Source organism: Danio aesculapii, chromosome 4 (genome assembly GCF_903798145.1).
Source record: "Danio aesculapii chromosome 4, fDanAes4.1, whole genome shotgun sequence".
Classification (NCBI taxonomy): Eukaryota; Metazoa; Chordata; class Actinopteri; order Cypriniformes; family Danionidae; genus Danio; species Danio aesculapii.
This window is the reverse complement of record NC_079438.1, coordinates 47,747,326-47,759,671: the sequence shown is the minus strand read 5'-3', so window position 1 is coordinate 47,759,671 and position 12,346 is coordinate 47,747,326. Positions and strand designations below refer to the sequence as shown.

The 12,346-nt window shown below is 33.8% G+C and overlaps 2 protein-coding genes across 3 annotated transcripts; both read left to right on the top strand.

The window, feature by feature from the left end:
• The first annotated feature begins 285 nt into the window (after nucleotides 1-285).
• Nucleotides 286-4,159, top strand: asb13a.1 (ankyrin repeat and SOCS box containing 13a, tandem duplicate 1). 2 transcript variants are annotated; one of them, XM_056455098.1, is made up of 6 exons: nucleotides 290-483; nucleotides 617-804; nucleotides 1,753-1,909; nucleotides 1,985-2,119; nucleotides 3,376-3,567; nucleotides 3,662-4,141. In XM_056455098.1, exons 1-6 carry the CDS (start codon nucleotides 441-443, stop codon nucleotides 3,790-3,792), a joined length of 846 nt encoding a protein of 281 aa, XP_056311073.1. In that variant the 5' UTR covers nucleotides 290-440; the 3' UTR covers nucleotides 3,793-4,141. The 2 variants fall into 2 exon arrangements, with proteins under 2 accessions (XP_056311072.1, XP_056311073.1); XM_056455097.1 differs by having other exon boundaries at nucleotides 286-483; nucleotides 1,753-2,119; nucleotides 3,662-4,159.
• Nucleotides 4,160-4,665: 506 nt separating this feature from the next.
• Nucleotides 4,666-11,845, top strand: asb13a.2 (ankyrin repeat and SOCS box containing 13a, tandem duplicate 2). Its single transcript, XM_056455096.1, has 6 exons — nucleotides 4,666-4,818; nucleotides 6,060-6,247; nucleotides 6,898-7,054; nucleotides 7,905-8,039; nucleotides 8,680-8,871; nucleotides 11,218-11,845. The coding sequence occupies exons 1-6, from the start codon at nucleotides 4,776-4,778 to the stop codon at nucleotides 11,343-11,345; spliced, it is 843 nt and encodes a 280-aa protein (XP_056311071.1). The 5' UTR covers nucleotides 4,666-4,775; the 3' UTR covers nucleotides 11,346-11,845.
• Nucleotides 11,846-12,346: the final 501 nt, after the last annotated feature.

The following is a 12,346-nucleotide window of genomic DNA, read 5'->3' as shown; positions in this document are numbered from 1 at the left end:
AAGGTAAAATACCACTGTATACAGTAGTCAACACTTGAAGTTAATAACAACCTTTCATTTAAGTAGTCCTAAAACTATTGAACTACATCTATTCTTGTCTTATTGACATTTTTTGATCCAATTCAAATGTTGCACACTGTATATATGCTGGGGTGTGAATTACAAAAGATTTCAAGTTATTAGTGGTTTAAAAGTCCATAAAAGAGTGGGAACGTTGTTATAAGTAATGTTTGATGTTCAATTTCATTATATGCTGGTAGTGTGGAGGAACTACGTCTCCCATAATCCCTTCCGTGTTTGCCGTATTTAGTCTGAAGTGTCGCAAGTCATAACAGCACACAAGCGTCTTCTCTAAATATAGCATACATTTACCTTGTCAGCATGTTGTTTGTTTGCTGTACGAGTGATCTATATTAGATTTCACTTAAATGTATTAAATTATGGAACTGACCTCTGCCAGATCAACGTATTATGGTGACATCGGTGAGTATTTATTCTATAACATTGCTTCTCGTGCACAACACACTCATACCCAGTGCTTAACATTACTATTTAATAGATTGTGAACTTATAATCGCCATAACACTTATAAATGACCATGAGCTGTATGTATTAGGTCACTGGGCAGACCGTACGCCGGTACATGAGGCTGCGTCTCTGGGTCGCGCTCTGCAGCTACAGCGGCTGATAGAGGCAGGAGCATCAGTTAATATCGTCTCTGTGGATAACTTCACACCTCTGCATGATGCCTGCATCCAAGCCCATCCGAACTGCGTTAAAATACTGCTGGAGGCTGGAGCTCAGGTGCGTTTCCAGTCCAGAACAACATGAAATTAGGAACCTACATGGGATCTTGATTTAATACTTAAAACTATACTTTTGTGACTTTCAGTCCATAGTTATTGTGGTTACACTGATCTGTCGAAAAGTTTTGAAGTGTACATATATATATATATATATATATATATATATATATATATATATATATATATATACATACACACACACACACAATTTATTTAGGGGGAAATGGACAAGACCAAATTGATCTTGCACTTGGGCGTTTCGAAATATTTTTATTTCTCACTTTTTTAAATGCTTGGTTTCAGAAGTGTTTTCCCCAAAGGAATATTAAGATATGAGCTAATCCAACCAGCTACAAGCTGAATCACAACATTTAAAGTGAAGAAATATATAAATGTAAAACAATTTAACTGAAGGTTAATTAATGTGAACTGATGAGTTCAGTTTAAGCACATACAGTTGATTAACCTCAGAGCTTACAACAGGTCTATTTTGGGAAGTTGATGATAAAATATAAAAATAATATTATTAATACAGTTATTAAAAATCCAGTTTCCTTTAGAGAAAGTGTTTTTTTTTTTTTTTTTTTTACTTTTTGACAGACTTGATATTTCTTGATTATTGTTATGTCTGAATACAACAAGATCTCATGAAAAACAAAATGTGATTCATAATAAAAACCAATAATAATAAAAAAATTTCTTTAAAAATGTTCCAATATTACATTTTTAAGCCAAACTGTGTTTAATTGTGGCTTTATGAGCGTTTGTTTTTATGCATATGAAAACCTATAGCGTTTTTGGAATTAATAAACATGTTCTACAAATGCCAAGTCTTCTTTATTGTGGCAGATACATTTAGAGTAATACAAATGAGCTATATATGATAATAAAAGACTGTAGTAAAAGATTTAATAGAAGAAATAATTAAAGATTTGTGTGTGCGCAGGTGGATGTACGCACCATCCATGGCAGCACTCCTCTGTGCCACGCTTGTGCTGCTGGCAGTATAGAAAGTGTAAAGCTGCTGGTGGATCACGGAGCATCGGTCAACCCTTCCCTGACCGCCCTCACAGCTTCCCCCCTCCACGAGGCCTGCATACGAGTGACACTTTACAAGGTTTGCATCAACACTGTTTTTATGCGGTTTATATTTTCATCAAAAGTACATCTCTATGCAGGAAACCCAGACTGTGTGAAGCTGATGATAGCCAAGGGAGCGCTGCTGGAGGCCTTTGACATTTACTTTGGGACACCCTTACATGCTGCCTGTGCTAAAGCTCATTTCGATTGTGCCCTGTTGCTGCTCAATGCAGGTGAGACACTTTCTTAATGTAAGAACAAACCATTTGTTTTGAATTGTAAACACTCTACACCAAAGACTATAGAATACTGTATATATAGACTGTGAGAAGCAGAAGAGGTTGAACCCCACACTTCTCTTTTCGTAAATAGTTTCTCCTGTTTTTTTATAGTAAAGGAGTAAGTGAAGTATTGCATTTTTATTTCTGTTGTTTTGTTAGCTTTATTTACAGTAGTTTCATTTGGGTGATAGTTAGGTGGTACTTTTTGTTTATTTCCTGTGGTTCCTCTCCAAGGTATTGGCTTTATTTTTGGGTGTTTAAAGAAGAAAACAAGGAAAATACGATCCTAAAAAGATATTTTATTTGTCGAATGTTTCATGTTACTTTCTTGACGCCCTAGACCAGGGTCATAACACACTATTATTATATAATCATTATGCATCGGGTTGTCAGAAAGTATGGATTTTAAGTTAGTCTCTCTTACCACAGTTTGACTTTGTCCATTTATCACTCTTCCAAATGAAGACATGCATAAATATTGTCATTTAGATTAAATCTGTGGCAATGCAATGTTTTCTGTGATATCAGAAATGGTATTTAGAATCAATATTTTTAAGCTATCATATCACATTATAAATTCCAGTATTGTGACGACGCTAATTCTGTATTCATTCATTTTCTTTTCAGCTTAGTCCCTTTATTAATCCAGAGTCGCCACAGCGGAATGAGCAGCCAACCTATCCAGCATATGTTTTACGCAGCGGATGCCCTTTCAGCTGCAACCCAATACCCACACACTCTCCCATTCACACACATACACTAATACGCCACACATACGCCAATTTAGCTTATTCAATTCACCTATAGCGCATGTCTTTAGACCAGGGGTCACCAATCTCGGTCCTGGAGGGCCGGTGTCCCTGCAGGGTTTAGCTCCAGCTTGCCTCAACACACCTGCCTGGATGTTTCGAGTATACCTAGTAAGACCTTGATTAGCTTGTTCAGGTGTGTTTGATTAGGGTTGGAGCTAAAATCTGCAGGACACCTGCCCTCCAGGAACAAGTTTGGTGACCCCTGCTTTAGACTGTAGGGGAAACTGGAAAACCCCCACGAACACAGGGAGAACATGCAAACTCCACACAGAAATGCCAACTGGGCCAGCCGGGACTCGAACCAGCGACCTTCTTGCTGTGAGGCGACAGTGCTAACCACTGAGCCACCGTGTCACCCTTATTCTGCATTAATATCTATATTTTGTTTTTTCAAAGGTGCAAAAGTGAATGCCACAAAGTTCCATGAGACGGCACTGCATCATGCGGCCAGAGCGGAGAGAGAGGATCTGGTGGAGCTGCTGGTGGAGTTCGGTGGAGATGTCAACATAAGTGATAACTTGGATCATATACCCAGAGACTACACAAAGCCAGACTCTCCTACTAATCTTTGTCTACTGCAATATGAGAGTATGTTGAAGTTGTGTATGTGCTATATCTTATGAGAAATCTCACAGTGTCCTTCACTGTTTACTGTATTTTTATTTTATTATTATTTTTGTAGGTAACCCGCTGTCTCTGCAGCAGCTGTGCCGTATCATCATGAGGACTATGGTGGGCACCAGAGCAATGGAGCTGATCCCCAAACTGGACATTTCACAGCGCATCATTGATTACCTCATGTTTAAATCATAGATCAGTTCTGAATAGACTAATTTAATGCATTACGTTTTGTGGAGTCTTAATTTTGCATCTAACAATTGAATAAAGCTGCTGTTATTTTGATTTAATTTAATAATTTTATTTGCTAAATGTTATAGAATGCATTATATAAAAACAATACTGCTATGTGTGCACCTATTCATTGTACACATTGCTGTCAACACTGCCAATTTTACATTGTCCTGTTTTTTGGTAGTGTGCTGTTGTATGTCGTTGTATTTGCACTGTCTGTATTTTGTACTGTCATTGTATTTGCTGATGATGTGACAATAAAAGTGATTTGATTTGATATAGTACAACACATATTGGCGGTTCATTCCACTGTGGCAACCCCTGATTAATAAAGGGACTAAGCCAAAAAGAAAATGAATGAACACATATTAACATTTAACCCACATCTAACATATCCAGAAAAATATAGGTCTACAGTTTCAATAGATGTATATTGTCCTAAGAAGTAAGTGTACTTGTTTGTATAAATAATACTTCTACTGAGTGTGTCACATTGTCTTATTATATTTGTTAATAAATATATGTTGTAATGCCTCTCATAGTTATCAACTGAGAGGCCCTAAAAGCACATTAGATTTGTAGAGATCAAATATAAACTGACTTTTCAGACATATTTAGAACTTTTTGTGATATTTTAACTAGCAACCTCTATAAAATGTCTGTTATGCATTAAATATTGATATTGGAATTGAAAAAACGTATCTGACTCTGGATCTCATGCACTATTATTTATTTATGTCTCATTCATTCGCTATAAACTACAACTCCCAGCATGTACAGTCAAGCGCGTCAAGGACAAACGTCATGAGCAGTACCAAAACAGAGCAGGTCACGTGATGCATTTGCCGCGTTTCTAAACACAAGCAGAATTCCTGCTTTAATTAGCTAGCTAGCTGACAGTCTTAAGTTTAAATTGTACTGCCTGTCAGTTTACCTAAACAGGGATGGAAGTGAAAACAGCACGACCCTATTTTTTTGGTGACATCGGTAAGTCCACGAGAAAAGCGTGTCGCCGCAATGTCATTCATCGGCGTGGTGTCCCGTTTGTAAACATATTATTATATTTTACATAATATCCCAGCAAACAATTTTGTTTTTAATAGACATCTATATGTAGACAGTTTTGCTAAAACAAGGCTAAACTTTGGCTGTCATCTAACAGACGTCTAAAAATAGCCCAAAACTAGACCAGTCGTCAAATAGACAGACTTTATAAGTGTAGTTATTCATTTCTGTTTATTTAATGACTAGTCTAATGGCCTATTCTTAGACGTCTATTAGATTTTCACTGACAGCCCAAATTTAGCCTTGTTTTAGTTTTTGTTTAGACGTCTATTAGACATCAATTAGACAAAAATGCTTGCTGGGATTGTTCTTTATTATGACGTCAACTATAGACCATTTTGGGGGATGTAAGTTAAACAATAACAATGGTCCTATTTCCTGCTTTATATTTTTAATTTCCATAGCTTCCAAGAATCCTAATAGATCCACATATTGATAAATAACGTTATTACAGCTGTTTTAACGTTGAGATATGATTGAATTGCCTCTTGTTAAAGTTATTAAAAGTTTGACAACAAGCAGGAAATATTCATGGATCAATGGCATCACCACATTGAAATGGTCTATACTGTGAGCAAGACAATAAAATTACATTTAATAACAGTGAGGCCATTACTTATGGTATAAATTCATAATATATATCCTCAATGCAGCTTATTCGGTTGTAGTTTGAGGGAAGATTATAAATATATACATGTATATACATAAGCAAACGAACACCATGAATGTGTTAGGAGGAAACATAACATAAAACTAATTAACAGGAAAAATCAGGGCGGCTATAGAAAATATTAGATTTAGTTGAATGTATAATCATTTTTGCAGCACCTTTTTTTAATTTGAAATGTGTTATGTTTCTTATACCTAAGATGTTAAGTGATGACAATCTTGATTGGATATAACTGGTTTTATAAAAAGGCAGCAAAATATATTGTCAATTTATTGCACACATACTTTACTATTTATTACATTTTACTTAAGTTAAATAAAATTGTATTCAAATTAACATTTAAATGTCGTCTTTACATACCTAGCTTATATATTGATCCTTAACCATTAAGTTTTACCTCATAATCTAAAAATAGTATTACAGCAGTGTATCATTCATCAGTAATGCAGTTAAATATTCTCTTGTGGTAATGGTGTTTGTATGTGTGCTTTAGGTTTCTGGGCCGAGAGAACAGAGGTCCACAAGGCTGCTTATGAGGGTGAGGTGTCGATGCTGCAGGATTTGATTTCGAGCGGAGCTTCAGTGAATATCGTGGCTGTGGACTCCATCACTCCTCTTCATGAAGCAGCTGCTCGCGGACAGACGCAGTGTGTGAGACTTCTGCTGGATGCAGGAGCTCAGGTAACAAACGATCACACATGTACTATTCTCAAAAAGGATTCAGACAGCACAAGTGTGATACTGACATTAACTTTAAAGGAACACTTCACTTTTTTTTGGAAATAGGCTCATTTTACAACTCCCCTAGAGCTAAATAGTTATTAATTTTGAATCCATTCAGCTGATCTCTGGGTCGATGGTAACACTTTTAGCTTAGCTTAGCATAAATCATTGAATCAGATTAGACCATTAGCATCTTGCTCAACAAATGACAATTTATTATTCAAAGCTTGACTCTTCTGTAGTAACATCATATACTAAGACTGACGAAAAATGAAAAGTTGTTGTCAATGTGGCTAGGAACTATATTCTCACTTCGGCATAATAATCAGGGAACTTTGCTTTTTTTCGCCAGTCTTAGTACACAATGTAACTACAGAAGAGTCAAACTTTAAAAATTTATTAAAAAAACTTTTTTTTTTAACGAGATGCTAATGGTTCAATGATTCAATGATCTATGCTAAGCTAAACATGCTTCTGCCAGACCCAGAGATCGTCTGAATCGATCCAACAATGGTATAACTGTACTGTTTAACACTTAGGGAGCTGTAGAATGAGCCAAAAAAAGTGGAGTGCTCCTTTAAAGTGGATTCTTTGGGTTTGTGTTGCAGGTTGATGCAAGAAATGTGGATGGCAGCACTCCGCTGTGTGAAGCCTGCTCCATCGGGAACTTTGAGTGTGTGAGGCTGCTTCTGGATTATGGAGCAAAAGTCAACCCAACCCTCACCTCGCGGACCACTTCACCTCTTCATGAGGCCTGCATGGGAGGTCTGGTGGAGAATTGTATTAGTGTATTTTTAAGAATTATAGTTTTCAAATTATAAAATGAAAACATATTAGGTTTTGCTGACATTTCTGGCAAATACAGGATTTGTAATAATTATATATAATACATAATTATTACAAAGTTCCAAATCATTTTTACGTTGTGTTTTTTTCTTTTATATTTCTTTTATATTATTATTAAAGTAGTACAGAATCTGTCAAATATTTTTATACATGTATGGTTTAAGAATTATGTTTAATTTAACAATTTATTTGCTAAAAACATATTTAAAATAAGTTTTACAATATGCTTTATTGAGCTTATTATTTATGTAATTTTACATAAATACCTATTAGAATGTATGTACTATTACATTATTATCTACAATATATATTGAGTATTTTATATTTATTCATAATGTAATAATTATTTAGATGAAAAAAAAATATATAGGTAATATATGTATATGTATAATATATATATATATATATATATATATATATATATATATATATATATATATATATACATATATTACTTCTAATGCATAAATGATAATGCATTTCCCTCAAATGCTAAATACATACATTTTCCTAAATTATGTAGTAATTGTTTTATTGACCTTTCATAATTCCTATGGTTTGTTTATGTTTTATTTAAAAATATAATTATCAAATATCAGATAAAAAAAATATAAAAAAATACAATTAAATTTAAAATTGACCTGTTAATATTACAAAATATGCAGCAGTATTTTATACATTTATAGATTTACTTTGCTAAACTTTCTTGAGAAAAATAATTAGTTGTTTCTATTCATCACATAATGTAGGAATATTCTGTGTTTTTCAGGTAATGCAGACTGTGTGAGGTTAGTGATTGCTAAAGGTGCGAGTCTGGAGGCATATGACCTTTACCATGGTACTCCTCTACATGTGGCGTGTGCCAACCGAAAACTCGAGTGTGTCAAGGTGCTATTAAATGCAGGTAAATACAGATTATGAATTTACATACTGACAAATTGTCATTCTTCAGTCATGTAAACATCAGAGAATGTCTGAAATCTTAAAAGTGAAGCATTGTAATCATGAAAAGTGGTGCAATGCATTTCAATCGTTGGTAACACTTTAGGTCAAAATTCATGCTGTTTACTACTGTCTTATTACTTGACTATTATTAAGATATTAACTGTGTATTATTAGTTATAAAATATGATCTTATTCTACATCCCTAAGCCAGTGTTTTCCAACCCTGTTCCTGGAGGCACACCAACAGTACATATTTTGGATGTCTCCCTTTTCTGACCCATTAACTTCAGGTGTTGGAGTCTCTTCTGATGTTATGATAAGTTGATTCAGGTGTGTTTGAGGTTGAAAATATGTACTGTTGGTGTGCCTTCAGGAACAGGGTTGGGAAACATTGCCCTAAGCTACCCAATACCTAAAGCCCTAAGCTACCCAATACCTAAACCCAATATTTACTAAATATTAATAAACAGCTAATTAGTATTTTATTAAGCTAGTAGTGTTAGTTAATGCTTTAATACCATGAATTGTGACCTAAAGTGTTACCCAATCATTTATAAATGAACACAAGAGTAGTCTTTTTGTCATTTGTCTGTGTGCAGGTGTACACGTTAATGCCACTAGGCTTCATGAGACGCCCTTACATCACGCCGCCAGGACCAACAATGTGAACATGATTGAGATGCTGGTGGAATTTGGTGCCAATATTTACGCCCGAGACAAATATGACAGGAAGCCAGTGGACTACACAAGGCCAAACACACCCTCAGCGCACTGCCTTCAGCTCTATGAGAGTGAGTGCACATCAACATTAAAACCTTGCCTTACAAATCAATTAGGCAAGGCAAGTTTATTTCCATAGCACATTTCATACACAATGGTAATTCAAAGTGCTTTAAATAAACAAGAATAAAAGACACATAAAATACAAGTATAAGAAAACAACACAAGGAGTAAAACTTACGTGCTAAAACAGGTTTCAAAGGAATTAATTAGAAAAGAAAGACATAATAGTGCAAGGCAATATTATGTGTTTGTCTGTGTTTGTGTAAAATTAGTTTATACATTTATTAGAAATCTAGTATAGTAATTAGGGCTGCACAATATATTATTTCAGCATCGATATCGCAATGTGTGTGTCCGCAATAGTCACATCGCAGGATATGCAATGTTAAGTTGGGATTATAGTTGATCAACAATTGAGAATACATGAGATTTGTGGAGTCATTGCAAAGTATAACCATAGCAGAGTGAAACTTAATCGTTTGCATGTGTTTTAAAGGCATTTCAAGAAAGTGTAAAGCATTCGGGCACAATAACGTACAACGTTTGTAACTTTAACGAAGATTAATTTTACTGAATTATTAATACAATGAAGACTATACAGTGTTATTTCACTTTACATTATAAGATTTCTGCATCTGAATACTGCTTGACTCTGCGGAAAACCATAAAGAAGTTTATTTTACATTTTTCTTTGTTCTATTGCATTTTTTCTTGCAATTTTACTTTTTATACATGATTTACACCCTTACATAATCAACCCAGCCAATCTAAATTAGTGATTTTTTTCACAAGTAGAGGTATTCAAGGTATCTGGTGAAATTGTATTGATATTGCAATATTTATTACAGAAAAACTAAATAAATACCAAATACCAATAACTAAAATAATGTCAGATTTTTCCAATATTGTGCTGCCCTAATAGTAATTCAAAAGTAATTGTATTTTGAAAAAGGGGTTACATTTGCTATAAGAAATGTTTTATGGTTTACTTTCATTACTTTGTAAGATAGAATACAATTTTAAAATAGATATTTATTTTATCGAATTAAAGGAAACGTTTTAAAGCATGCCACCTTTTTGTTATTGTATGCAAAATAATCATTTGGAATTGTAATAATTTGAAAATATTGTCATTAGTAGTTTACACAACATATTAATCTAGTTTATAGTTATAATGGAACATTTCCTTTTAAAAATACAGATATGAAATACAGTTTTTGTATAGCTATTTATAGTTATTTTTTTACAAAATCATAATTCATAAATTTGCTGAATTACATAAAACTAAATGCACTTTAAATGAATTACATCAAACTAAAAAAACTTTGGACTCAAGTCATTTAAATAACAGTAGTGGAAAATGTCCAGCAGGTGGTGCTCATGGTTTATCAATAGTTTAGCAAGGTTTAGTTCATGTGGTTCATTAGTTCATTCCTTCAGTATGTTCTCCGTTCTCCTGGTAAGATTTCAAATGTTCCTACTATTGAATTATGTTATGTTGGTGTTAAAGGTTCTGATTCTAGTGGTGTTTTAGCTGTATTTTACACCTGACACAGCAGTGATCCACAGCCGGCTCTGCTGCCTTGGTGCAGTTCAGGATGTTTTGTGTGTGATGTTGAAAACAATTACCTGAAGTTTATGATGATGAGATTAAAATCAAGCTGTAGGTCTGGAATCCGTCCTAAGTCTCATCCGCAAAACACATATTCAAGACCCGATCCAGTACCCCTCTTCAGAATGTAAACCACATTAATGAGAATCCGTGGCCTTGGAGCAAGTAAATATTTTTCCGGTAATGGTATTTAGAGAGTGGAGAGAATGAAAATGACAAGGCAAACATTCAGGTTGTGTGTATCCAATGATAAGACGGAAGGTCCTGGTCTTGAATTTAATCAAACAAGATGGTTTTATCTTCTGGAACGCTCTCTTTTATCATGTTTGCCTTCCATAGAAACCAAAAACAATGTCAAAATATACACGGGATTATCAGAAATGGCACTTGACAGTAAAAGCGTGGCCACACAAAATGACGAGGCCCAACACATACACTTAATACACAAATGTACTTACTATACATACTATATAACTGCAGGTTAACTATGTTTAAATATAATAACTTTAACTATTAAAACTAATCAGTTACTAGTTAATAAGTTAGTAGTAGCTAATAAAGTTATGGTAACTAATAACCTTATCTTTTCTGATTTGGATTGTAATGCAGTAATACATTATTCTATACAAATAAACTTGAATTGAATTGAATCATTTACTTGTGATGTTTGAAACCTGATTCTGTGTTAATGAATAATAGTGTTTCTGATTTAAATGCTGCATGATCTTGTGTTTTTCTGCAGGTTATCCTCTTTCTCTGCAACAGCTCTGCCGTATCACTCTGAGGACCGTCCTGGGCACCAAAGCTGAAGATGTGGTGGCAAAACTGGATATTCCCAATCGTATTGTCAGTTACCTCTTATACAGATGAAGGTGTGCAGACACTGTGGAAAACTTCTTTTTTTTGTTTACCTCAAATGCACAAAAAACTTAAATTATTACAAATATATAACAAATATTACTTATATCAGCACTTAAGCATCAAAGGTGGCGTATAACACTTGTTTCTGTGTGGGGAAAAAACCTTATAAAAATCTGTCTTTATTAACCGTTAACTGGAAGCCGTTTCATGTAAGACTAAACACATATGAGCGTATTTTGTGCGCAAAATTGACAAAAATGTATTTATTTATTATTCTTAATTAAGTGTTTTACATCTGTTTTAGGCCTCTAAAACAGTTAAAGACAAAATTATTAGCATTCCTTTTTTTAATCTTTTTCAGATATTCTCTGAGTGATGTTTAACAAAGCAATAACTGTAGTTAATTAGTGGCATAAGATCCAGCCAAATCAGTCATGTGAAGGTCTTTGAAATGACCAAGAATTATTAAAATAAAATAAATTGTATAATAATAATAGTTTATTTTATGTAGTGCCTTTTAAAACTAAAAGTTTCTCAATAAAAAAAATAAATAAGAAAATATATTACTATATTATTGTACTATATTACTGTTTTTCTTCTAGAGAAAGTCCTATTTCTTTTAGTTTTCCTGCTTACATTTTTAACAAATGGCAAGCAGAATGGGATCAGTGCTCAAAAAATAAAAATAAAAGATTTCTTATATATATATATATATATATATATATATATATATATATATATATATATATATATATATATATATATATATATATATATATATATATATAAGAAAACAATATTTGGTGAAATTGCCCTGATTTTCTAGCACAAAAAATGAAAACATTTGTTATTATTCTGAGCAGTCTTTAAATGAGAGTATTTGTATTTGGAATTTGAAATAAATGTTATAAGACTGGGGCGACGCGGTGGCTCAGTGGCTAGCACTGTCGCCTCACAGCAAGAAGGTCGCTGGTACGAGTCCCAGCTGGACCAGTTGCCGTTTCTGTGTG

What these genes read in the sequence shown, in the direction of transcription:
- asb13a.1 (XM_056455097.1), top strand. Translation starts at nt 441, where the DNA reads ATGGAACTGACCTCTGCCAGATCAACGTATTATGGTGACATCG. An exon ending in CCTGTTGCTGCTCAATGCAG is followed by an intron (nt 2,120 to 3,375) that starts GTGAGACACTTT and finishes GTTTTTTCAAAG; the next exon opens with GTGCAAAAGTGAATGCCACA. An exon ending in TTGTCTACTGCAATATGAGA is followed by an intron (nt 3,568 to 3,661) that starts GTATGTTGAAGT and finishes TTATTTTTGTAG; the next exon opens with GTAACCCGCTGTCTCTGCAG.
- asb13a.2 (XM_056455096.1), top strand. Translation starts at nt 4,776, where the DNA reads ATGGAAGTGAAAACAGCACGACCCTATTTTTTTGGTGACATCG. An exon ending in TGCTGGATGCAGGAGCTCAG is followed by an intron (nt 6,248 to 6,897) that starts GTAACAAACGAT and finishes TTTGTGTTGCAG; the next exon opens with GTTGATGCAAGAAATGTGGA. An exon ending in CAAGGTGCTATTAAATGCAG is followed by an intron (nt 8,040 to 8,679) that starts GTAAATACAGAT and finishes GTCTGTGTGCAG; the next exon opens with GTGTACACGTTAATGCCACT.